The sequence below is a fragment of the Hemibagrus wyckioides genome, linkage group LG15, assembly GCF_019097595.1.
Source record: "Hemibagrus wyckioides isolate EC202008001 linkage group LG15, SWU_Hwy_1.0, whole genome shotgun sequence".
NCBI classification, from domain to species: Eukaryota; Metazoa; Chordata; class Actinopteri; order Siluriformes; family Bagridae; genus Hemibagrus; species Hemibagrus wyckioides.
This window is the reverse complement of record NC_080724.1, coordinates 20,710,001-20,737,500: the sequence shown is the minus strand read 5'-3', so window position 1 is coordinate 20,737,500 and position 27,500 is coordinate 20,710,001. Positions and strand designations below refer to the sequence as shown.

General features: G+C 40.7%; 1 protein-coding gene across 1 annotated transcript in view; it reads left to right on the top strand.

The window, feature by feature from the left end:
- Nucleotides 1-26,578, top strand: part of LOC131365745 (cadherin-4-like) — a 180,733-nt gene extending 154,155 nt beyond the window's left edge. The window contains exons 9-15 of the mRNA XM_058409545.1: nucleotides 1-218; nucleotides 5,035-5,177; nucleotides 12,460-12,693; nucleotides 13,735-13,968; nucleotides 18,035-18,174; nucleotides 18,581-18,745; nucleotides 19,774-26,578. The exon at nucleotides 1-218 is cut by the window's left edge and continues 36 nt beyond it. Of these exons, the coding sequence (XP_058265528.1) occupies nucleotides 1-218; nucleotides 5,035-5,177; nucleotides 12,460-12,693; nucleotides 13,735-13,968; nucleotides 18,035-18,174; nucleotides 18,581-18,745; nucleotides 19,774-19,977 (1,338 nt within the window). The 3' untranslated portion in view covers nucleotides 19,978-26,578. The remainder of the gene's footprint in view (nucleotides 219-5,034; nucleotides 5,178-12,459; nucleotides 12,694-13,734; nucleotides 13,969-18,034; nucleotides 18,175-18,580; nucleotides 18,746-19,773) is intronic.
- The last annotated feature ends 922 nt before the right edge of the window (nucleotides 26,579-27,500 follow it).

The window sequence follows — 27,500 nt, the reverse complement described above, 5'->3', positions numbered from 1 at the left end:
ACGGTAGTAGTCGCTAATCAGGCTCCACTGGCTGAAGGGATCCAGTCGTCTCTGCAGTACACAGCCGGGGTCACCGTCTCTGTCAGGGACGTCAACGAGCCACCCATTTTCCCAGAGAACCCCAAAATGGTGCGATTTGAAGAGGGCGTTCCCGCCGGCACCATCATCACCACGCTCACCGCCCGAGACCCAGACACCTTCATGCAGCAGAACATTCAGTAAGCGTTTCCAAACACTAGGACATTCAGAACAGTGGTGCAGGGTGCAGTGGTGCGTGGCGATAAAAGGGATATGGGACATTAAAAGTGCATTAAAATCAGTGCATAATTTATTTCAAGAATCCAATAATTAGAGTCCACATCTAATCAGAGATGTTTACTAGGACTAGAATGTTTTCGAGACTGCTGCAAGCAGGGCAGATGAGCTCAAGTTAGAGGAGATTTAGCTCGAGAGTAAATGTTTCTGTCTCATCATGGCCGAAGGCATGTCGAGTCACTGGCATCGCCTTACGTTAAACACTGCTCATATATTTGCTCATAAGAGGCCAATCAGTGGGAAGCTGGTGCAAGCCAGAGTCAATAACATAGTGTGTGTGTGTGTGTGTGTGAGAGAGAGAGAGAGAGAGAGAGAGGAAGAGAGAGAGATTTAATTTTGCACATGGCACAAATTTCAGTGTGTACACTGAAAGACAAGGCTGTGTCCCTTTTTCCCTTCGCACACTTCACTGCACTGTCCACTCCCTGCCCTCGTCTCAGCTCATGCTCGTTTCTCTTCTGGCTCTTCCTCCTCTCTCTGAGGGAGATGTGGTCTAAACAAATTTACCAGTTAATTTGCCTACTAATGAGAGTAAATTGGGTGTACATCATAATTTAGGAAGATGCTGAAATCACCAGCTGGCCTGTTTCTCTCTCTCTCTCTCTCTCTCTCTCTCTCTCTCTCTCTCTGACTTCCTCATTTGCATATCCTTTAAACTAATAGTTTACTTACTCCAGTTTTTCTCAGCCATCTGGAACGTAACTTCCTCGGAAACTTGCAGTTCCAACGTGACACCAACATACGTTTTTTTTTTTTTTTTCATCCTCAGTTTAAAGAAAGAAAGAAGAGAAACAGGGTATTTTTTTTTATATGGTGTACAAAGCAAAAAATGACAAAACAGTGATAAACAGAAAACTCGTCTCCTTTGCATTAGATGCTTATTAAGATGCTTATTTCACTCTGAAGACAGAAAAAACCTTTTATTGAACGGAACTTTGAAATCATTCCTCTTTTTTTAATCAGAAGTGTTGGGTTTTTTTTAACATCTATCAAATACAAAATCAACAACTGAACATTTTGTGGAGAAATTAATTCTTCTGTAATATTTTTCTAAACAGACTACTGAAAAGGCCGTTATTGAGAGAGTTTGTAAATATCCTTATCTTACCCTTTTAGGAAAATTTGGAAATTATTTCTAACATACCATGATCAAAAGTTTGTGCACCCCTGACTATTACACAGATATATGCGATTCTTCCTCAAAATTGGAAGCATACAAATGTTGTACACTGTTTCAGCATGACAATGCCCCGTGTTCACAAAGCTCCTTTACATCTCAGTTTATACAATTGAGGGTTAAGGGCCTTGCTCAGGGGCCCAGCAGTGGCTTCTTGGTGGACCTGGGATTCAAACTCACAACCCTCTGATCAGTAAGCCAACACCTTAACCACTAAGCTACCACATCCTTAAAGACATGGTCTGTCCTGCACAGAGCCCTGACTCCCCATTGAACACCTTTTTAGGTGAACTGGAAATGGAGTCTTCTCGAAATCCCAACATCAGTGTCTGATCTCCCTAATGCGCTTGCAGCTGAGTGAACACTAATCCCCACAGCCACGATCCAACATCTGGTGGAAAGCCTTCACTGAAGAGAAGAGTGAAGCTTATTATAAGAGCATAGATAGGAATAAATCTGGAATGAGATGTTCAACTGCAGGGGCGCACAAACTTTTGCCCATATGGTGTAGTTTTCATTTGAATGGAGTCGAGTTGGAGTGAGCAATTAAAAAGTCTCCATGAACAAACAGCATCATGCAGACCAAGAAATTACGAAAACAAGTCCACAGGGTGAAATTATTTAAAAATATCTCTGGAAAATTGATCAAGAAACAAAAGAAAATATTATGGCCAGCTTTCTAAAGCTAATGTAAGCCTTCTTTAAATTGGCTGTATTTCAGATAATGTGCAGATTTGAAAATCTAATAATAAACAGTAATAATAATAATAATAATAATAATAAATAATTTTCAACAAATAAAAAGCAGTGAAATAAATATATTAAATATAAAAATAAATCTAAATAAATATTTGCTATGAGTTTTTACATTTGTATTACAGCAGTGTAAAAGAAAAAATATCTAAAAATAATAATAATTTTTAAATAATTAACCTGCTCATGTCTATAAATGTAGACTAACATTTTATTTATGTAATATTTAAAAAAAATAAAATAATAATATCACCCAATTTAAGTCTCACCGGGCTAGCTTAATAATGTGCATCCTGTGTATGTCTCCGGTCATCTGGTCAACATAGAAAAAGGTGTTATATTGTATGAAAAATGACAAAACAATGACATAAGTAGCATCCGTGTTGCCAAACACACCGCCAAACTCCAGCTGCTTGTTAGCGAAGAAGCTGACACAGGAGGAAAAATGGTGTTCAGGAAATGATTACTTTGGGAACTTCAGGCATTTTTCAGGGCCAAATGAGGCTCTTTATTGGAAGAAGGAACTTAAAACTATATATATATATGTGTGTGTGTGTGTGTGTAGCAGTCAGCTTGCCGAATAGCACATAAAGTTTGTTGGAAACAGGATTTTTGCAGACAGACATCCTTCAGTAACGGTGTGCTGAGATTTGGAACATTTGTCAAAAACGTTTTTACACACAACAGCTGACAGACATCCGGCCAATAACATTTGTGCACTAGGCAAACATATTTATAACAGAGCCAGTCTCAGGTGAGTCACATGGCGGCTAGAGGACAAGCAGAATGCAAAAGCAAATTTATTATCCACAGATTCAGTTGTGGAAGATAAGGTTAAGCTTAAGGTTGTGTATAGAATTCTTGGGATCCTTCACTAGAGCTTTTTTACTAGCAAGGCCCTTAGCCCTCAATTGCCCCGTTGTATAAAAATATGATAAAAATGTAAGTCGATCTGGATAAGGACGTCTGCCAAATGCCAGGAATGGAAATGTAGAACATATACATGTAAAATGAGTGCCATTACTTTTGAAATTCTTTACGTACCACGCCACGAGATATTTTAAAATAGATGACAAAACCATTTAATCTAGATCATACAATATGATGACGTTCAAAAGATTTGTGTAGTTTGACTTCATTTAAAGCCCCATGCATTTAAACTACAAGTGTGTTTAGTAAATGATCTTCTCATTGTTGTGTCTCTAAACCCAAGGCTTCCTCAGTGCACTTCTTCTCAATCTGCTATTTAAATTAATTTATTTAAATATTAAGTGAGGGTACACATATAATAAAGATGTGGTAGTGCCACAGTTTAATTACCTATCAGGAACGGTCCCGGTTACCATGCCTCCTCAGATATATAAACAATATAATGCATGGTTAAAAAATTCTTTATGGGAATGTAAAAGACCCAGGATTGAAGTTAATAAATGATGTTTCCCCAGAGATGGGGAAGGTTTAGCATTACCTAATGTAGAGCTCTATAAAGTAACATTTGAAATGTCTAAGTGAGGGTACACAAGCTCCACTGTTCATGTGTCTACGTTTAGTCATTTATATATATATGAATATATATATATAAAAGCACCAGAGATAATGAGCTGTCAGCTAGCAACCCCAAGGCTTTTGTTTCAGCCTCACATGTCTCCTTTTTTTTAACAAAATCTTTGAAATCTTCATCACAGCTCAGTGCAGGACAAAGTAGATCCTGTCCACACACTGTTCGTCCTGACAATTAACTCCAAAATCGGCGTCCTTTCGAACACCGGTGTGACTTTTTCCTCAAACTGCACGCTAATTAGCTTTTCAGCACTGCTGTCCAAGGTTCCTAATGTTCACACCGCTGTCCTTTCTGCGCGCACACACACACACACACACACACACACACACACATATATATATATATATATATATATATACACACACACACACACACACACACACTTTTACCTTTGGCTAGTTTCATGTCCCAGAAGTGACACTGCAGCTGAAATAATGTCATTCGCTAACAGCTTGTCACCGATTCTGTCACCCAGTGCCTTCTAAACATGACCCATGAGCCAACACGTTCCTTATCTCTGTCCCGTTTTTTAAATAGTCGTTTTTTAAATAGCGGTCGCCACAAATCTTGTGCACAGCTGCAAATTAATTAACACAAGTGGCGCTTCAAAGGAGCGATGGAGATTAAGATCCGTTGTTGGGCGGCCATTAATCTGGTCGTCATTGCGCTGTTTAATATGCAAAAATTTCACCGGGTGGAAATTGCCAAAGCACTGAAGGGCTGTTATTGATGCTAACACAACATCTAGGGTTTTATAGCATCGGCTTTAAGTGCTGGTTTGGGACGTTAATTAAAAAGCTAAAAAAAAAATCGTGCACTGATTAGAGTATTGTAAAAGTTTTTAGGATTGATCCTGCTTTAATTATGAGGCAGCACTCGGTCACTCGTGGGGTCATGTGATTTTATGAACAACTCTGTAATGCTGCTTCTTTCAAATTTACTGAAAAGGTTACATATTGCAGCTTTAAAAACTGTGTTATTGACTAATTTACATTTCTGGCATTTGGCAGACATCCTTATCCAGAGCGTCTTACAATTAAGCTCATTTTTATACAAGTAAGTAATTGAGGGTTAAGGGCCTTGCTCAGGGGCCCGGCAGTGGCAGCTTGGTGGATCTGGGATCCGAACTCACAACCTTCTGCTCAGTAGTCCAACACCTACCACAATACATGCAAGTCTTTTCATATCTGTATTATTATTCATTCCTGATTGTATTCTCATTGTGCAGATATTTAAAGCTGTCAGATCCCGCTAACTGGCTCTCCATCAACACAACAAACGGTCAGATCACCACGGTGGGCGTGCTGGACAGAGAATCCGTCTATGTCAAGAAGAACATCTACGAGGCCACGTTCCTCGCTGGCGACACTGGTGAGTGTTTTAGCAAATAATTCTGCTGACCCTTTATAGCTTCCTGCTGTCCGTATATCTGTTTAATCATAGTCTGTCTGTTTACACAGACAGACAGACAGACATGTGGCAAACATGTCTGCCTGTGTGTCTCTCCGTCTGTCTGCCTGCCTGTACCATGTCTGTCTGTCTGTATGCACCATGTTTGTCTGTCTGCCTCTGTGTCTGTCCATCTCTTTGTCTATCTGTCAGTATGTCTGTCTGTCTGCCTGTCCATGGCTTTGTCTTTTTGTCTTTCTGTCTTTACATCTATATCTGTCTGTCTGTCCATACTTATGTTTAAGATGTCTGTCTGTCCATGGCTTTGCCTGTTTGTCCATTTTTCCTGGTTTCCATTAGTATGCCTCCCCACACTCATGTCTGTCTGTCTTTCTATTCCTATGTTTGTCAGTCCATCTGTCAGTCTGTCCATCCCAAAGTTTAAAATGACTGTCTGTCACTAGGTCTGTCTGTCCGCCCATGTCTATCTGTCTTCACATCTGGGTCTGTCTGTGTCCCATCTTCTATCCATCATTCTTGTTGCCTGTCCATCTATCTTTCTGTCCATTTTTCTGACTTTTCATGTGAATTCCTTCACACTCTTGGGTTTGTCTGTCCCTTTCTCTCTTATTCTCTCTGTCTATCTTTTCATTGCTTTCTCTTTGTCCATCTTTCTGTCCTCATTTCAGCTTGTCTGTCTTCCTCTCTGTTTTTCCTCCCTTTGTCCGTGTATCTGTCTGTCCATCCATCCACCTTAATTTAATGCTCAGTCTTCAGATGTAAAATTAAGTTTTACATCCTTTTACTCTTTCTTTCTATCTTTCCATTTGCACAGGATGGGAGCAGGGTTGTGATTCTCTCTGTCTCTCTCTCTCTCTCTCTCTCTTTCTTTCTTTCTTTCTTTCTTTCTTTCTCTCTCTCTCTCTCTCTCTCTCTCACTCTCTCTCTCTCTGTGCATAATAAGTCTGTCCGTGGTTGTTTTTCTTTTCCCAAACAAACCCACGCTTAGCCAAGCAAAACCCCAATCACGGCTAACACACACACACACACACACAGAGAGAGGCTCATCTCCCCTGTGTGTTATCGGGCTCGTCCAGCTCAGTGTTTACTTGAACTCAGAGCTGCTTTTCATCCATGACTGACATGGCTAGCTCCCGTGATGTGCATTACGTTCCCCCGCTCTTCTTCTTCTTCTTCTTCTTCTTCTTTATTTTTTCAGAGGAGGAGAAGAAAGCATTTCTGCAACCAGTAGATGTTTTACCTCCTATCCCTCCTTTTTTTTAGCCTCTAACTATTCTCCATCTTTTTATTTCTGCTCCTCTGCTTTTACTGAAGCATTAAAGCCTTTGTCACTGATCTTAAGTAGCTAAATATTCTGATATTCAGCAGGACATATTTAATATTTTTAGATGAACATGGTTTTGCTAAAGTTACTGTCGGTGTATCAGACTTGAATAAATGGCAGAAATAGACGTATACATAAAAAAAAAAACACTACATATTAGTAACAAATATGACTGTTTACGAATTTTCAAGTAATGATAGATCATCAAACCACAGCGGAAGAATAAGAGAAAAGTGATGTGGATTGAAATCCAAAAACAATAAAACTCTCTAATGAATCTAGCTGTGGTACCAGTGCGGGCAGAACCTGTGGTATGAGTTACAGGTCATAGTGACATTTGGGGCTGGACATGCAATCAAATTGGTTACAGAGGCATTGGGGCAGGAACTACAGTCAGAGTAATTACAGTGGCATTGGGACAGGAACTACAGTCAGAGTAATTACAGTGGCATTGGGGCAGTCAGAGTAATTGGGGCAGGAATTGGGGCAGTCAGAGTAATTACAGTGGCATTGGGACAGGAACTACAGTCAGAGTAATTACAGTGGCATTGGGGCAGTCAGAGTAATTGGGGCAGGAATTGGGGCAGTCAGAGTAATTACAGTGGCATTGGGACAGGAACTACAGTCAGAGTAATTACAGTGGCATTGGGGCAGTCAGAGTAATTGGGGCAGGAATTGAGGCAGCCAGAGTAATTACAGTGGCATTGTGGCAGGAACTACAATCAAATTAAATTACAGTGGCATTGGGGCAGTAATTGGGGCAGTCAGAGTCATTTCAGTGGCACTGGGGCAGGAACTAAAGTCAGAATAATTACAATGGCATTGAGGCAGTCAGAGTAATTGGGGCAGCCAGAGTAATTACAGTGGCATTGGGGCAGAAACTACAGTCAGATTCAATTAGAGAGGCATTGGGGCAGGAACCACAGTCAGATTGAGTATAGTGCCACAAAGGCAGGAACTACAGTCAGATTGGGGCAAGAACTACAGTCAGGGTGGGGCAAGAACTAGTCAGATTGGCTACAGTGCCACTGGGACAGGAACTACAGTCAGATTGGGTACAGTGCCACTAGGGCAGGAACTACAGTCAGATTGGGGCAGGAACTACAGTCAGATTGGGGCAGGAACTACAGTCACATTGGGTACAGTGCCACTAGGGCAGGAACTACAGTCAGATTGGCTACAGTGCCACTGGGGCAGGAACTAAAGTCAGATTAGGGCAGGAATTATAGTCAGATTGGGGCAGGAATTACAGTCAGATTGGGGCAGGAATTATAGTCAGATTGGGGCAGGAATTATAGTCAGATTGGGGCAGGAATTACAGTCAGATTGGGGCAGGAATTATAGTCAGATTGGGGCAGGAATTACAGTCAGATTGGGGCAGGAATTACAGTCAGATTGGGGCAGGAATTACAGTCAGATTGGTTATAGTGCCACTAGGGCAGGAACTACATTCAGATTGGGGCAGGAACTACAGTCAGATTGGGGCAGGAACTACAGTCACATTGGGTACAGTGCCACTAGGGCAGGAACTACAGTCAGATTGGCTACAGTGCCACTGGGGCAGGAACTAAAGTCAGATTAGGGCAGGAATTATAGTCAGATTGGGGCAGGAATTACAGTCAGATTGGGGCAGGAATTATAGTCAGATTGGGGCAGGAATTATAGTCAGATTGGGGCAGGAATTACAGTCAGATTGGGGCAGGAATTATAGTCAGATTGGGGCAGGAATTACAGTCAGATTGGGGCAGGAATTACAGTCAGATTGGGGCAGGAATTACAGTCAGATTGGTTATAGTGCCACTAGGGCAGGAACTACATTCAGATTGGGGCAGGAACTACAGTCAGTTTGGGACAGGAACTACAGTCAGATTGGGGCAGGTATTACAGTCAGATTGGGGCAGGTATTACAGTCAGTTTGGGACAGGAATTACAGTCAGATTGGGGCAGGTATTACAGTCAGATTGGGGCAGGTATTACAGTCAGTTTGGGGCAGGAACTACAGTCAGTTTGGGACAGGAATTACAGTCAGATTGGGGCAGGTATTACAGTCAGATTGGTTATAGTGCCACTAGGGCAGGAACTACAGTCAGATTGGGGCAGGAACTACAGTCAGTTTGGGACAGGAACTACAGTCAGATTGGCTATAGTCACATTGGGGGTGGGAACTGTCTGGTTACAGCGGTGTTGGGGCGGGACCTATATGCAGATTGGCTGCAATAGTATGAATTATGAATGAAGCATAATTTCCACCTGGAATAATATAATTATAAAATGTAATTTTATAGTAAAATGATTATAATTGCTACAAAAATGTATGGGTAGAACTGTAATATATGGAGAGAGAGAGAGAGAGAGAGAGAGAGAGATGTTAGTGTGTAACAGATCCATTCGTTTCATCCCTGCTTCTCCATCTCCATCAGAAATGTAAAATTCAGCCTGAAGCTCACACACTGCGGTGGGGACAGACATGAACCATTCCTCCTCTCTCAAACGCTGCAGGAAGAAACTCCTGAAACTCGCTCATGATGCCGAGGCAGCAGAAGTGTAGAAGTCAGGGGTGTAAAAGTCAGCACTCAGGAGTGTGTTAGAGAGAGAGAGAGAGAGAGAAGATGGATAAGTGTGTATTACTGTGTGTATTGTTCTAGCGCTTTCTGAACAAATACAGTCCCAGCTCTCACATTGTGCTGAAAATACTGTGAAATTCACACAATAAATAACAATTAGAAACCTGGAGGTATGAAAAGGACACTAGCTTCTTTCTTTCTTTCTTTCTTTCTTTCTTTCTTTCTTTCTTTCTTTCTTACATCATACTCTATCCATATCTTTCTTTCTTTCTTTCTTTCTTTCTTTCTTTCTTTCTTCCCACATCATATGCTATCTATCTATCTATCTATCTATCTATCTATCTATCTATCTATCTATCTATCTATCTATCTATCCTCTTTGTCAATCCTACTCTATCCACATCTTTCTTTCTTTCTTTCTTTCTTTCTTTCTTTCTTTCTTTCTTTCTTTCTTTCTTTCTTTCTTTCTTTCTTTCTTTCTTTCTTTCTTTCTTTCTTTCTTTCTTTCTTTCTCTCTCTCTCTCTCTCTCTCCCCCATTTGCCAAGTCTGAATCAAATTTAAATCTATCATTCTGTTTTCCTGGGTCATGTGAGAAGGACAGACGCTGAAAACGTATCTAGAGAATTTTTTTCATTGGTCAGAAATTTGCCAAGAAGATTGCTAATGTAAGCAAAGCCTTTCCGCTGGGGTGTTTATACGCATGGGCGCCTGCAAAAATGACAACAAACACCCGAGCGTAAAGAACACAGAGGGTGTTAAATAAATAATTGTGTAAATAGCAACTATTTGAAGTGTCTCTGGTGTATTTTCTTTATTCAGAGCTACGCTGTATTATTATTTTTTTGGCGTTGTTGTTGCAGCAGTCTGGATCTGTCCTTGTGCCATGTATAACAGGGTGTTTGCTTCACTTCCTGCAGTTGGGGCAAATCAGTGCAATCGAGTCACACTAGGGTTCATTCAGAAGGTCTCAGCTAGAGACAAAGAACATAGGTGTGAAAGCTGCCTGTGTGAAAGCACCCGGAGACTATAAGGGTGTGTGTTTAAGTGTGTTTCCACTTCCATCTTTGCCCACGCTCCAGTTTTGTCTCTTCAATTTTGTCTGTCCAAATTTGGAGATGGTCTGTGTACTACCTCAGAAGGCTGGATTTTAGCAATATCAGCTTTGTGTGTGTGTGTGTGGGTGTGTGTGTGTGTGTGTGTCCACTAATGGAGACAGATGACTGAAAGGGTTTGGTTAATTCCACACTGGCAGCCGATAATAGCAGCCTCAGTGGACACTCTGACACAGAAACAACTGCTACACCCACACACAGACTCTTCTCTCCCGCTGTCTCTATATTTCTCTTTTTTTTTTCTCTCATCCTTCTGTCTTCTCAGCTTCCCATCCTGCTCCTAAGTGTTTGTACCTCAGATTCCAACTTTTGCTGAGTTTTTGGAAATGACCTGCACTGTATGGACAGCCCTGTATCGATGGTGTTAGTTTTCCCAGGGGATCCTAACCACCCTGGGGGTTCATACACTCTCGAATACTGAGCAGCACTTCCTCTATTATGGAGTTTTGTAGTTTTTGATTTTACTTCCTGTTTTCAAGAAGGAATGATGATCATTTCATCAAAGTACAGCAGCTGTTTTGGGGGGGAAATTTCAGTTTGTCATGGGAATACTCTGAGAAGTACAGATGCCAAACCTTACTGTCAGGAACCACTTGGACAGTTCATTGCCAGACCACTGGAGGGAGTGCTGGCAGGTGAATCTCTGGAGCCTGCTTTGTTGTGTGTTTTTCCCATGTACTTTGTGCCACACCCTTCCCATTGTTCTCATTTCCCACCATGTCACCTGTTCCCCATTAGCCCTAATGTTCTGCCCTATATATAGGAACCCTTTGTACCTGTCTTCGTTGGTCATTGTTTTTTCTTCGTTTGTTTTAAAGTCCAGGCTCAGTAATGTCCTGGTGACCATGCTCATGTCATGTTCCTGTAACCATGTTTAGTTTGCCCCATGTCTTGTGTTTGGTTAAGCTTGTTTTAGGTGCTTTATTTGAATCCAGTGTATGGGTCTGGGCGCACGCAGTGACCACGGAGCTCTGGGTTCAAGCCCTGACTGGACATTACACTTATTTTTCCTTTACTTTTACTTTCCTTGTTTATCGTAATTAAATATTTAACATGTGCATCTTTAAAGAAAAACTTTATTTCTAAGCGAGAGAGAGAGAGTGAGCTACACTGCCAGTCCAAATAAAACATAAATGTCCAAGTAGCTCCTGTAAAGGATTTCATTATTCCAGCAACTCATGTAAAAACTGGCTCCTGAGTACACTTAATAAGTGCAAACTTTACTCAACTGCCATTCAACAAATTTGTTTACTGCCCTATTAGGAAGGCATTAGCTTTGCTGGGGAAATTCCATTCTTCACAGGTACTAGCCAGAGATTTTATTTCTACCCAGATTGGCAGTGTCAGTGTTTTTCACTTGCTCGCTACCCCTGAGAAAAATCCTGGCCAAAATACTTCAATTTTTTAAAGACTTGCAGCAATCAGGAAATGATGGATCAAACTCAGTATCCAAGCTCCAGTGTAAATTGACCGTCCAGGGAACCGATCGTACGTTCCAGCACTGCGCAAAAGAGGCAAAAAATGTGGAAATGTGAAGCTATCAATATGCTTACGGGAGTCTTCATATGTTGGAGCTGGAAAACAAATGTGCCATTCCAACATCTTTAATGCCTCGTTTGTTTGTTTGTCTGTTTTTTTGTTTCGAGGTTTCTTGGTGACTATAAAAGAAAAGATGCACCTTCTCCTTCCTATTACATCAGCATCAAGGATAGCGATAATGGGCAAGGCTCAGATGCACAAAGTGAAGATAATAAAAAAACAAATTTGCAGGATATGGGATGGGTTTATATTTAATTATTTTAGGTTAGGTTTGAGCTTAAGTAAAGCTATAGATTTCATTTATGATGAGTTATATCATAAATCTTTATTTTAGTATCTAAAAGAAAAGCCCTAGCAGTGTTTTATCTGTTTCAGACATGTGTATTAAATAATACAAGAGGTTAATGAACACATCGCAAAGTTTCCAGCTTCTTTATGCTCATTTTTCAATTTCTGAGCTCTAGTAATTAATTTACTGTGTGTGTACTCGGTGTACTCAGTCAGTTCAGTAGTCTTCTGATTAACTATTCTGTCTAACCCTGTTCTCAACATGTAAGTAATCTAATGAAAGGAACATGAGCTTATTTCACTGGCATTAAGGGTTTTTTTTCCACAATAATTTGTAGCTCCCTCATCATTAATTTTCATACTCTCATAATTCTGCTCTTTCTTACTCGCTCTTTCTCTTTTTTTCATTTCTCAGGTTCTCCTTCTGCCAGTAGCACAGGAACGCTGCAGATATTTCTCATAGACGTGAACGATAACGCTCCATCACTGGTTCCTCACGATGCTCAGATCTGCGAAAGATCCCACATGAACTCTATCAACATTACGGCTGTGGATGCAGACACTGATCCCAACGTCGGACCATTCATCTTCGAGCTGCCTCTTCATCCCTCCATCATCCGCCGTAACTGGACCGTCTCTCGAATCAGTGGTGAGAAATGCAAAAAAAGAAAAGAATCTGGTAAATGTAGTGCCAGGAAAGTAGCTCATAACTTCATTTGGTTGTTTTCATTTATTTGGATAAAAGTCCTAAACCCCAGACCCTTAAACCAAACCTTTATTACCTTATTGTCTGTTATACCTTTAAATTTCTAGTATTTAGTTTTTTTGTTATATTTTATTTTATTATATTTTATTTGTTATATTTTTTGTTATATTTTGTACCCTTAAATTCTAGTATTTATTATTATTATTATTATTATTATTATTATTATTATTATTACCTCTGCTTGTGGATACTGCTGGAAGTTGTAAAAATTGTGATGAATAAAGTATCTATCTATCTATCTATCTATCTATCTATCTATCTATCTATCTATCTATCTATCTATCTATCTATCTATCTATCGATAACTTTAGCTTAACCCCAAATCCAAATCCTAAAACCCAACACCAAAGCATAAACTCTTTAAATTATCCCCCATTGAACATATGTGGTTAAAGCATTTTAACCCAAACCTCAGTACATGCCCAATACATCAATTCCTTAAATGTAACCACTAATCTAACCCACAATCCTCAAACCCAAGCCCTAAACAATAGCACCAAGCTTTAAAGCCCTAAGTCCCTAAACAACTAACCATCCATGACAATCCTCGAAACCAAAACCCTTAAACTTAAACCAATCCAAGCTCTGAACCTTAATCTCCAACTCACTGATTCCTTATGTCCATCCCATAACCTCAGCCCCTAACCAAAGCACTACAAATAAAACTAAATTGTAAGATCTTTAACCAGACTACCCTAACTCCAATCCATTAACTACTAACTACTAACCTCAACTGCAATCTACATCCCTAAAATGACAGCTTCAACCCCTAAAGCCCCAGTGCCCCAGTGACAAATTCATTGAGCCCTCATGTTTGCTCCATAACCCAAACTCTAGCTCTAAGCTTTGTTTGTTATTTGAACTGACCGTATAATAAACCAAACCCCTGAAGTAATTTCTAACCAAATTTCATCTCATCCACAGGAAACTATGCCCGTCTGAGTCTAAGGATCCATTTCCTAGAGTCGGGTGTGTATGAGGTTCCCATTTCTGTGTCAGACTCGGGAAACCCTCCGCTCTCCAACCGCTCAGTCATTAAGGTGAAGGTGTGTCCGTGTGATGAACATGGCGACTGTACTGCGCTGGGTGCCGTAGCAGCAGCTGGCCTGGGCACTGGTGCCATTATCGCCATCCTTATCTGCATCATCATCCTTCTTAGTGAGTAACTCTACTAAGGTTTTTGGAATGTAGCTGCTTTTGGGTTGTGTAGTACTAATAATTCAAGGTAACTGGACTTATTGTATCTTGAAGAACTGATCCTGGGATCTTCATCAATTCTACTATTTCTGTACTCTATACTATTACTAATTCTATATAATATTTTTATTTTATGGAGATTGTTGCAGCCAGTTCACTGTCACTTCTACATCATTTTAACATTACCTTTATATATTTTTTTAGAAAGTCTTGTCGATTTATGGTTATGTATATTCAGAATCCAATGCACATGATTTCCAAGGTCAGATACTATACCGAGCTGATGTGTAGAGAAATCACCAAACTCTTCTCGACTCCAGATTTACAGCAGGATCATTGATGGGCTCCTCTTTGTTATATGATTCATGACACTGACTCACACTGTACAAGAATCACATCTATCTTGAATGATCTGGGTTGTGGGGCAACCTACAGTATCAAGGTTGGAGTATCATAAAGGTCAATAAGAGGAAACTTTTAATGATTCTTCTTTGTTGGACATTCTGACTCCATCCAGTCTAACCAAATGCAAAGCTTGCTACTAAAAATGAATGGTTCATTTTAGAATAGAGAGATAGAAATAAAGGTAAATGTGGTCTGATAGTTTTGGGGGATGGGGTAGGTGGATGTGGTCTGATGGTGTTGGAGTATGTGTTAGGTGGATGTGGTCTGATGGTGTTAGGGGATGTGGTTGGTGGATGTGGTCTGATGGTGTTGGGGTAGGTGGTGGGTAAATGTGGTCTGATGGTGTTAGGGGATGTGGTAGGTGGATGTGGTCTGATGATGTTAGGGCAGGTGGTGGGTAAATGTGGTCTGATGGTGTTAGGGGATGTGGTAGGTGGATGTGGTCTGATGGTGTTAGGGGATGTGGTAGGTGGATGTGGTCTGATGGTGTTAGGGGACGTGGTAGGTGGATGTGGTCTGATGGTGTTAGGGGATATGGTAGGTGGATGTGGTCTGATGGTGTTAGGGGATGTGGTAGGTGGATGTGGTCTGATGATGTTAGGGGATGTGGTAGGTGGATGTGGTCTGATGATGTTAGGGGATGTGGTAGGTAGATGTGGTCTGATGGTGTTAGGGGATGTGGTAGGTAGATGTGGTCTGATGGTGTTAGGGGATGTGGTAGGTGGATGTGGTCTGATGGTGTTAGGGGATGTGGTAGGTGGATGTGGTCTGATGGTGTTAGGGGATGTGGTAGGTGGATGTGGTCTGATGGTGTTGGGGTAGGTGGTAGAAAGATGTGGTCTGAGGGTGCTGGGGTATATGGTAGGAGGATGTTGTCTGATGGTGCTGTGGTTTGTGGTAGGAGGATGTGGTCTGATGGTGTTGGGGTATGTGGTAGGAGGATGTGGTCTGATGGTGTTGGGGTATATGGTAGAAGGATGTGGTCTGATGGTGTTGGGGTATATGGTAGAAGGATGTGGTCTGATGGTGTTAGGGGATGTGGTAGGTGGATGTGGTCTGATTGTGCTGTGGTTTGTGGTAGAAGCATGTGGTCTGATGGTGTTGGGGTATATGGTAGAAGGATGTGGTCTGATGGTGTTGGGGTATATGGTAGAAGCATGTGGTCTGATGGTGTTAGGGGATGTGGTAGGTGGATGTGGTCTGATGGTGTTAGGGGATATGGTCGGTGGATGTGGTCTGATGGTGTTAGGGGATGTGGTAGGTGGATGTGGTCTGATGGTGTTGGGGGATGGGGTAGGTGGATGTGGTCTGATGGTGTTGGAGTAGGTGGTAGAAACATGTGGTCTGATGGTGCTGTGGTTTGTGGTAGGAGGATGTGGTCTGAAGGTGTTGGGGTATATGGTAGAAGGATGTGGTCTGATGGTGCTGGGGTATGTAGGAGGTAAATGTGGTCTGATGGTGTTGGGGTATATGGTAGGAGGATGTGGTCTGATGGTGCTGGAGTATATGGTAGGAGGATGTGGTCTGATGGTGCTGGGGTATGTTGGAGGTAAATGTGGTCTGATGGTGTTGGGGTATATGGTAGGAGGATGTGGTCTGATGGTGCTGTGGTTTGTGGTAGGAGGATGTGGTCTGATGGTGCTGGAGTATATGGTAGGAGGATGTGGTCTGAAGGTGTTGGAGTATATGGTAGGAGGATGTGGTCTGATGGTGCTGGAGTATATGGTAGGAGGATGTGGTCTGAAGGTGTTGGAGTATATGGTAGGAGGATGTGGTCTGAAGGTGTTGGGGTATATGGTAGGAGGATGTGGTCTGATGGTGCTGTGGTTTGTGGTAGGAGGATGTGGTCTGATGGTGCTGGAGTATATGGTAGGAGGATGTGGTCTGAAGGTGTTGGGGTATATGGTAGGAGGATGTGGTCTGAAGGTGTTGGGGTATATGGTAGGAGGATGTGGTCTGAAGGTGTTGGGGTATATGGTAGGAGGATGTGGTCTGATGGTGCTGTGGTTTGTGGTAGGAGGATGTGGTCTGATGGTGCTGTGGTTTGTGGTAGGAGGATGTGGTCTGATGGTGCTGGAGTATATGGTAGGAGGATGTGGTCTGATGGTGCTGGGGTATGTAGGAGGTAAATGTGGTCTGATGGTGTAGGGAGATTTTGAAGGTGGATGCTGTCTTACCTGTGAACAAGTATTTATTGATATTGACTTCAAAGCACTTGTGTAGTTCACCCTGAATAAAAAATGTCTGCCAAATGCTGTGAATGTAAATATTTGAACTTGACCAAACATTCTCTTTCTTCAAAAAAAAAAATCCCTCTCTATAACCAAAATGCCAGAGGCTAAACAGTAGCTCAGCACACCCTATCATGAAATACACCCTGGAGCAACCCTTATTTCTGTATCCCTCATTGTTTTTAATAACGCATCTGCTCAACCACTGAACTTGTATTTCTTCTGCACTCCAGTTCACGGAATAACTAACTGTATCTGAAGCTCTCTCGCACCTCCAGCTTGTTTTTTTTCACCCTAGGGTTAAAACTTTGCTACTCCAAACAAACACAAGGCTCGATTTTCTTTGACCTGAGGCATGCAATAGTGAAAATTTTGGTAGTTGGTGAAGAGGTGAAGTTGGTGAAAGACTTCCTCTTCCTCACACATCGGAGAGCTGCTCATTTGGACATATCTATAAAACATTTACCTAGCACTGGCTGGAACACCACGTTCACGTCCAAGGGGAAGAGATCTCTGAGTGTGAATTGGTATACAGTGCTGAAGTGTGGAGGTGCATAGGATATTTTGTAATATGTTCAAGATCCTGTAGCTGTTATGTATACTACTGTTCAAAAGTTTGGGATCACTTGGAAATTTACTTGATTTTCCCAAATGAAACATCCAATTAATCAGATGATCATTTTTTGATTATCAGGAACCATCATTCCTTTAATTCAGTCTCATGTTATGTTTGCTAATCCAAGTTTATCATTCTATCAGGCTAAGTGATTATTAGAAAACCCTTTAGCAACTATGCTAGCACCACTGAAAACTGCTGTACTGATTAACGGAGCAATAAAGGTGGTCTTCTTTAGGTTAGTTTAGTATCTGGAGCATCACAAGTTGTGGGTTTGTTTACAGACTCAAAATGGCCAGAATGAAAGAACTTTCTTTCTTTTTGTGGTAAGAACTTATCTTACCATGCTGTGAATTATTCCCTTTATAGAACAGTGCAAACTGGTTATAACCAGAACAGAAAAAGGAGTGGGAGGCCCCAGTGCTCAACTGGAAAACAAGGATATTTCCAAGTGATCCCAAACTTTTGAATGTAAAATACATTAAAAAAAAATACAAGCAATACAGCTGTTCTATCAATCCAGCAAACATCCCATCAAAAACAAAAAAAGATTCGCATTACATCCTAGCAAATCCTTCTAAGAACTTCTGCTCATAAAACTGCTGTGTGATCATTCATAAAAGGTGTGACCTATAAGATGATGGGTTGACTATTGAGTCTGGTTTGTCTCAAGGTTTCTTTCTCGTGCCGTCTCATGGAGTTCTGGGAGCGATCAATCTGACTTTTTTAATTAGGAACTTAAATGTGTGATTTCTGTGATTTCTGATGACTACAGGCATGGTTTTGCTCTTTGTGGTATGGATGAAGAGGAAAGAGAAGGAAAGGCAGACCAAACAGCTGCTGATTGACCCTGAGGATGACGTCAGAGACAACATCCTCAAATATGATGAGGAAGGAGGAGGAGAGGAGGACCAGGTGACTGGAGCTCTGATTCTAGACATATACATTTAATTTAATAGCGTTTGTTAGCCCATGAGCAGCAATTTACACTGGCTTTTTTATTTATAACATTAACCTGGACCAGATTGGGTAGCTAAGCATTTAACGATCAACATTGCTAGTTTATTTTGAGATCATTAAGTGCTAAAATCCTTACTTGATTTACATAAAGTATATAGAAACCACTCCACCTGGCCTGAGGGAAGGAGCTAGTCCAGATGGATATTAGCTGCAGATGTTCCACACACTCCTCGTGTCTTTATTGCAGTTGTTGGCTAATGCGACTCTATTAGCTTTGATGCATGTCTATATTATGGATGTGTCATAATCCTGCTGGTGTTGTATGGGTTTGTCTTTAGCATATCTGTGTGCTAATCTGCAGGACTATGACTTGAGTCAGCTGCAGCAGCCCGACTCCCTGGAGCACATCATGGGTAAACCCCCAGGTGTCCGACGGGTGGACGAGAGGCCTGTGGTGCCCGAGTCTCAGTACCCGCTACGACCCATGGTGCCCCATCCTGGGGACATTGGAGATTTCATCAATGAGGTAACACAAATCAGGAGCTGAATTGTTGTCTAATTAGTTTAATAATCATACAGATATTGTGATAGAGTGCTCAGAGGAACCTTGAAAGCAACGCATAAAATATTGATCGATTTTTTCATCTTCAGATGTTTGACCAACTCAGAACAAGCGAGTTGAAAATAAAAAAGATATATGATGGAGCTGAATTATGACACTTACTTTTTTTTTTAACAGCATTGATTCTGGAAGTTTCTCTCCCATTTTCACCTCCATAAACCTTTCAGAAATAAGAGGTTTAAATCTTCAAACCAACAACTTTTATGATAACTTTTAACAATAAAATAAGGTATTATCATACTAAGATTAAAGTGTCATTTTGTCTTTATCTGGCCCTTAGGGGCAACTGTCTTAGTACCTGCCCTTTGGTGGTATTAATCAGGACATACAATTCCTGCTCCTAAATTGACCGTTACTCTTCATTATACTTGTGGCTAATTCACCAGTAGGTTCTAAAACGCTATGGGCTTAGTGAGTTGCATTGTAGCATCAGGCATGGTCCTTTGCCGTGGAGACTTCCAGAACTAAGCTTGATTTCCATGGTTATAGAGACATTTTGCTTTAATATCGTGGGTGATATAGTACCTCCCTGGGACTTCAGGGAAAAAAAAACAAAACTGATTTCAGACTGATTTATGACTTCTACCCGAGCGCATACCATCATTTACCAACCTCCATCTGGGAAGGTTTATACATCATTGCTAATAATCACATTCACTACAGCGATCACAAATTACATTTTTTTTACACTTCCAGAGCCTCACTTTTTTATCTCTGTGCCTGAGAGAAAGATTCGGCCGAATGCATTTATGCAGCTGGATTTGATTTCGCAGCCATTGTATCGGCCAAAAACTGTTTCCGTGTCTCAAAACAAAACTGGTTTAATTGATCAATTTAATTATTAAATCAGACTAATGATGGAGTAGAAATGCTAATGTTGTAATTAAAGGGGAAAATGCTGATGTTTGAATTCCTTTTGTCGTCGATTTCAGGGTCTGAGAGCAGCGGATAATGACCCGACAGCCCCACCGTACGATTCGCTGCTAGTGTTCGATTACGAAGGAAGCGGGTCCACAGCCGGGTCGGTCAGCTCGCTCAACACCTCCAGCAGCGGAGAGCAAGACTACGACTACCTCAATGACTGGGGACCGCGTTTCAAAAAACTCGCCGACATGTACGGTGGTGGAGACGACTAGAACGAAAAAGGGGCCGTCCTTCACTGGCTCCTCCCATGTCACCAGACCTGCGGCGACAACCAATCACGGGCCTCTCTCTCTCTCTCTTTTGCTCTCTCTCTGAAAAACACACCCACCTACCAATCACTTGGCCAGCTCTAGAGAGACTTGTACCGAGAGAGACAGTGATATAGTGGACCTGCTTTTTCCTTTAATTATGTTTTTATCATTTTTTTTTTCAATTTTATTATTTTTTTTTTTTTTAGTAGTCGAGCTGTATTCACGCTTTGTGCTCATTATTTCTTTAAAGAATCCTGCATTTTGGTTGATGCAGCTACCTGCAGGCGAAAACTTCCTGCTAGTATTGAGACAGCGCATAAAAAAGAGAAATGAGTTTAAAAAAAAAAAAAAAAGACAAGGTAGGCATTCTACTCTTAAAATGGTCTGAACAAGCCATTCTTTTTCTTTCTCTGAACTTGAATTCTTTCGAGAAGAGGAGCACTGTCGTCGTTGTCGTCGTTGTCGTTATCGTTGTTTAAGAAGTGCCTTTAGTGGTGCGTAGTTCTTGGATTTTTCTCAGGATTGGTCTTCTGTCCAGACCTACACCTGACATCAACACACACTTCTACAGCTGACCGGCCATATTCAAGCTCCTCATAATTCTCCTGCAAGAACGTTGAGGCTTTTGGCTTGTAGCTCCATGACAGGAAGCTCGCGTACGTTAAACCAACGTGTTTCAGGTTCGCGTCAGTAACCAGTACACAGTACAGCAGATATTTCCTTTTTTTCCACAAAATAAATCCGACTGCACAGTTTCACGTGTTATCGAGGAGACCGTTAAAGAGAGCTCAACAGAAACACGATCGCTGTCAAACCACGAGGTTTAACGATGATCACGTCCAAATTCGGTAGTACTGAAAATTGCTTATATGATATACAGTGTTATTTTTAAAAAAAAGGTGTGTCACTATCCTGGAGAAGGCTGTCTGGGTTAGAGAAGATTTTTGAGCAGCATTTGTGCTCAGATTCAGAAAGCAGCACATGGACAACTTCTAAGGTTCCTTTAAGGTTCTTCTGAAGTTTCTTTCTTTTTGGACAGGTTAAAAACGCAGAATCTGTGTCTGCCAGCAAATCTCAGAGAAGGCAGGGAAAGTTTGAGAAAGTGCACAGGAGTGTGATCTCTGCCTAGCGAGCAGAGCAAAACGTTAAACATGCTATGGCGTTAAGTTGTAAACCGTTATTGTTGTTATTGTGATATGAACATGTAATGCCTTGAAGTGCTAGAGTTAGAGCTTCATTTCCATGATTGCTCTTCACCGAGGTCTTGTTTGTCCACAGGTATTTTTTTAGCCTCCTGTTCACCCCAAACAGTATTTTGGATCATTAAAAATTTCCGTGTGGGCGGAAATATTTTCAGAAAAAAAACATTGTTCATCATGTGGACGATAAACAGGGATTAAAAAGTCTCATTTAAGCATCATAAATTTATTACTCATCTTCCAAAGCATGTATTAAGAAATTAATGAGGCAAAATTGCATGGACGTCACCAGAAGATTAAAATATCGCTCACTGTAATCGAGCCAAAAGTTCCCAGTTCTCAATTTATGAGGCGAAAAAAAAAGAATGAGGGGTTTATTTTTTTATTTAAGTAGCATATGCAAGTGTTATCCATAGATTCACTCTGTGTCTGTATCTCTGCACTCTTGAGTAGTTTATTCGAAGATATTTGACGCATTTAGAACCAAATCGTTTGAAGAAAACGTTCACTCGTTCATGAAGAATCATCATATGAGGAAGTATTTACAATAAAATATTCTGTAGATAAGAAATGTAGTTTGATGTTTGATGTTTCACACTACCCCCGTGTTCAAATTATGCTGAAGCTTCTATCAGGGCCACAAAAGGAAGAATCCAGTCCAGAACGTTCCTCATAACCTTATTATAATTATTATACGCTTATTCAAATTAAATGTAAGATTAAATGGTAAGAAGCTCGAGAAAATGAAACTGGCGAATCTCGTTTTCTATTAAAGGATATCTGGGTTTATTTGCTTACACTATGAGAAGAGAGTTTTAATGATTAGTCATAACTGGTGGCTTCCAAGTATCAATGCATGCCACCAGTTGTGGATCAAACTGAATGGCCCTGAAATGATTTTTTTCCATTGAGGTCTTTGGTTCAGAGTAAATTTGTAGCTTTCATACAAAGCAGCATCCTTGAAAGAACCTTGGAAAAAAAAATTCTGGGTTACATTATAACGTAGAATCCAATTATCTTGGACAGTCGTTATGCATAATCCAATCGGGTTTCGAAAAGAAAAGTACGAATTCGTGGAAGTAGGTAAGTGGAAGGATTAGGAAGTCCAAAAAAAGTATACAGTAACAGGAAAAAGTGTAGCACGAAAATTAAAAGGATACAGGAGATTTATTAATCATGTGATCAAAGTGGAAACAGGATGTAAGCAAAGCAAGGAAGTGGTACAAGAAACTCATGGTGGAAATAGACTGAGGCTGCATTCACACTTGGAATATTTTGTTTATTTAAAGCAGCTCACCATAGCAAGGTCGTTACCAAGCCTAACTAAGGTCAGCTAACTAGCTATCCTAGCTTGCTGTCTCTGTATTAGATTTATTATTCTCAGCCATGCACATGAAATAAAAACTGAGGAAGTGGTTTGTCTCAGCTGTATCTTTGGGGGCAGAAAATAATTACTTGGTTGGTTGGTTAAACAGAAATATTGGAATATTATTTACTCAGTAATAAGACTCAGCAAGTCCTCCATGTTGTTTTTTCTCGCTTGAACTCCGTCTTGTGACCTGATTAAACACATGGTAAAGAAGGGCTTGGATCTTCTGTAGTCTTGAACTTTCACTCTAACCCAAAAAAAACACGCAAGCAGCAGCAGCACTGCCAAGTGTGAACGCAGCCTACCAGGACAATAATGAGGCTCATGAGGAATAGACAGTGTCCATGGTCAGGGGGTGTGGTCAGGGCCTGGTGGAGATGGAGGAGGGAAGGCATGAGGCAGGAAGGCTTCTATAACGGCAACTTATGCACTCACTATGCACTATATTCTTACACTATACTATGTGTACTCGGCTGTCTAGTACCGTTGACGGTATCTCATATCTCAGTATCTCGAATGCTAAAGTTTTAGACAGATCATCGTGTGGTATCTCATATCAACAAGACAACACCAGAACAGCCTTCGTGGGAAGAAACCAATTTTACACTGTAGCGTAAGCCATTTTCAAAAAAAAAAAAAAACCTGCAGCGATCTCTGGTAGCTCCGCCCCTTCTAGCGAATTCCCCGCACTAAAATCTTTCGAAAAACAGACTACAGTAAGCAAAGAGCTAACAGCAGACACTGTGTATTTTAAAAGTTGGTGGATTCATTATGTTCGAGTCAAGCGCTAATGCTAATCTGTGAGCTTGTTTAAAAAAAAAAAAAAAAAAAAAAAAAATGTTTTTGAGAAAGTACAAAGTCCTTTTTCTTTTTTTTCCGGAGGTCTGTGATTCAGTGTGTGTGTGTGTGTGTGTGTGTGTGTGTGTGTGTGTGTGTAATGCAGGTTTAAGAGACCTCGTCAGATTTAATGTTCATTTCATTAATCCTTTTATTCACAGAAACATTCCACAGCTACGCTACAGATCCTCTGCTTTGTATATAAGCCTTTCTCTTTTTTTAAGCGCTCATTTTAATGAACCGTTATGTAAAGAGCTATGTCTTTTATTCCCCCACTTTTTAGTTAATAGTTCGAGCTTTGTTGATCTTTTCAAAACGCCGAGTCAAAAGCCATGTGAGTGTGGTGTCAATGAGGAATTTAAAGCCTATGGCCATCATCTCGATGCTGAATACACCATCACTGCACTCACTTGCACACTTTCATGTTTTGTTTTGTTTTGTTTTTTGTACAAATCTAACGAATAAAAATGTTTTTGTTTTTCAGAACATACCAGAAAATCGTTCTTATAGTCACTATAAATTCAAATCGAAAAAGTTGTTTTATTAGTAAAATACATCTCATATATATATATATATATATACACGAAACCAAAAGTCCAAGTGCACTACTGTTTATTTCATCTCTAACCAACAACAACATACATTTTCTCAGCTGAGGTTATTATCCGAGAATGTGTAATTTAGCACGGAGACAGATGCTGTCTTCAGCCGTGTGTGTGATCCTCGTATAAAACTGAAATCTGTAAAATCTTGTGTGCACAGACTGCTCTTCTGAACTGTCATAACACTACAGAGTGGATATTTGAGGTTATCTTTGCTAAATGAGACAGCCTTGGTCTCTTAACCGCTACTTCCTGTCGTTAAGCGTTACGGATCTACCCACACGAATTACAAACCGAATTAGCGTCACTTAAAGCATATTGGCCCATGTACAGCAAATTTAAATGTTAATGCTCTGGCAGATACTAGAGTCCACTCTATTATGCACATTTTAATGGACTTTGATCCAAGGTGATTTAGGATGGAGTTGGCTACAGGACTAAAGTTTGGGTTAGCGTCGGGTTAGCACAGAGGTTCGTAAGATCTTTGCGAATAAAAGTTAACTAATGATCAGAATCCAGATATTTGTTTCATTATTTAAATCAGGGGCTTCAGGCTGTTCTGGAAAGGTCTGGTGTGGACGCAGACTTTTATTCCAGTCAAATTTCAGGCGCACTGGCTAGTTGAAAATGATTAACTGATTAAACTATATGAACTGGCGAACTGATTAAAGTATATGAAAAACAAGTTTGGTCTGCTGTGATTTAGAGTGAGGGTTAAGGATAAGTTTTGGGGTTGGAGCTAGGGTTTAAAGGGTTGGGCTTAGGGCTAGGGTTAAAGGATTGGGGTTAGGGCTATTGTTAAAGGTTAAGGGTAAAGCATAGGGTTAAAGGGGTGGGGCTAAGATTAGAGGTTTGGGGAAAGGCCTACAAAGAAAAGGTTGCATTTATAGCTAGGGTCAAAGGGTTGGGGTTTGGGCTAGGGTTAAAGTCAGTGGTTAAGGCTAGGGTTAAAGGGTTGGGGTTTGAGCTAAGATTAGAGGTTTGGGGTTAGGTCTAGGGATAAAGGGTTGGCATTGGTTCTAGGGTTAAACGGTTGGAGTTAAAGATAGGGTTAAACGGTTGGCGTTAGGGTCAAGCAGTTAAGGCTGGGATTAAAGGGTTGGGATTAAGGCTAGGGATAAGGTCAGTGGTTAAGGCTAGGGTTAAAGGTCAGGTTAGTGCTGTCGTGTTATGTCAGCGCTGCGCTGAAATTGGCACATGCAGTAAAGCTACAGAAACAGAATTGAGCATACTCAGCTTTATCCTTCGAGTACAACCTCTCTTTGTTTATCTCAAGCAGGACGTCCTCCATGCAAACGAAAGCGAGTGTTTGCTTTGTGTGTGACTGTGAAGTTTATTGCTTTTTAATATGAGGAAGGTGCATTAAAAATACATGGCACTTTTCCTATATAAACACACACACACACTAATAACAGCAGCGCAGGTCTGTACCCCATCACAGAAAAGCCAATAACACACGAAAGTGCTTCAAAGCAAACAAACCGAGCATCAAGAGGGATTTAATTACAGCAAATGTGGGGATGTGAGCGTAGCAGGAAATAAATAAACACAACGTTTCTGATAGGAAGAAAGAGAGCGTTGTATACAGCGCAGGAAGACGGATGATGTTTCTAATACGCTGTGTATCCCTAAGAAAAAAAACATATGAGGCTGAGGCTGAGGTTCGATTTTAAGCCTTCTCTTTCTGTCCTTCTCTTTTATTTTGCACGTGTGTGCAAAGAATACACGTTATAAATCAGCTTAAATAAACTTGTTAGTGCACTCAGACTTTTGGACGCCACAGGAAGTGAAACGCCGATTTCAGGTCTCGTTACTCTGTTTGTTAATGTTTTATGGAGAACTGAAATCGTGTCCTGGTTTTTCTGCATCCACTCGTTCTCTCCCGGATTTTGTTCAATCAGGTTTCAGAGGGTTCCATGTGCTTTTTTAGACGTGTTTTAAACTAAAAACAGTGGAAGATCTTCAGACGGGAGAGACTCTCCTCCTTGTCTGCGTGTATATATGTGTATTAACTGCTTGAAGCTGAACAAATTAGGCAACATTGGAAATTTTTTTCTGCATGTGTCTTTTTCTAACGGACAAGACGATTACGTATCGAATATACCGAAGAATCGAAGCGACCCGCATGAACGTGGTTGTTCTTTTCTTTCTTTTTTTTTCTTTTTTTGTTTCTTTTTTTGGTCCAGACAGTGTTCTGGAGTGTATTATACTCACAATACCGAAGGAGACAAAGTATATATATAAATATATATATATGAAATAACTAACTAAAAAAAAAAGAACACAGTCGTTGCACAGTTATGGAGTTGGAAATGACTTTTTTGTAAACTGTCGACAGCACAAATATTTTGTATCGTTGTTTGTACCATTTTTGTACCAAAAAAGGGAGAATAGCAAATGAAAAAAAAATGGGAAAAAAAAAGCTGATTCTTGTTTCAAACCTGTGTTTTTAGTGCCACTGCGATCAGTTCCGTATGTACGCAGCCTTGCAAAATAATCATGTATATAAACGCCAACAGCCCTGTGTTACACTAAATAAAGCTCCCCTCCTTTTACTGAGTCCTACATGCCTCTTTAATTCGTCTGAATCTAGTGTGATGTGGAGTTTGGCTAACTGCAAGAAGCTACTTAGAGATCTTTTAGAGAAATTTTATCACGCTAGCATCATGAGAAGACAGGCTTGACTTAAACAATAAATAGAATCCAAAATGTTAGTACAGATTGTTTCTAGACAATGGCTTTTTTGGTGATTGAAACTAATTTTTGTCAGCTATTTGGGGGTTTTATTACATTTTAAGGCATGAGGGGTTTGTTCTTAGTATATAAAATAGGTTCATCTTGGAAACACTCACTTGTAGGATACAACATATGCTATCAGAAAAAAATATACACTACTCACAAAAAGTTAAGGATATTCGGCTTTCAGGTGAAATTTCAGGATGCACCTAAAATGCACTATAACCTTTCCAGGTGAACTTAATTTGACCTTCTCTACACTTTTGAATGCACATGTCCAACTGTTCAGTGTTTCAGTACTTTTTGCATAACTTGCTGTTCTCTAACAAGGTGCTTAACGGCAAAATTCACAACTGGTGTTTGATCCATGAATCGACCAATACATTTTCTGGTTCAATTAGAATTGGTATTTAAACAGTCCTCTTCATCATGCTGTTCACATTTTGACATCATGAGACCAAGACCACGCCTAAAAATTGATCAACAGTACCTCGCCATTGTTCTCAGAATGCACAGGATGTTCTCAGAGGGAAGTGGTCACTGAGCTTAGAGTGTCACAGAGTGTCATCAGCAGGTTATGACAGAGATTCAGAGAGACTGGAAGAGTCACAGAAAGGCATAGAAGTGGACGTCCTTTGGCCACATCCCACGTTGATGACCGCTTCATTGTGAACAGTGCCCTGCCGAACCGGATGATGAATGCCACTCAACTCCAGGCACATTTAAGGGAGGTGAGAGGAA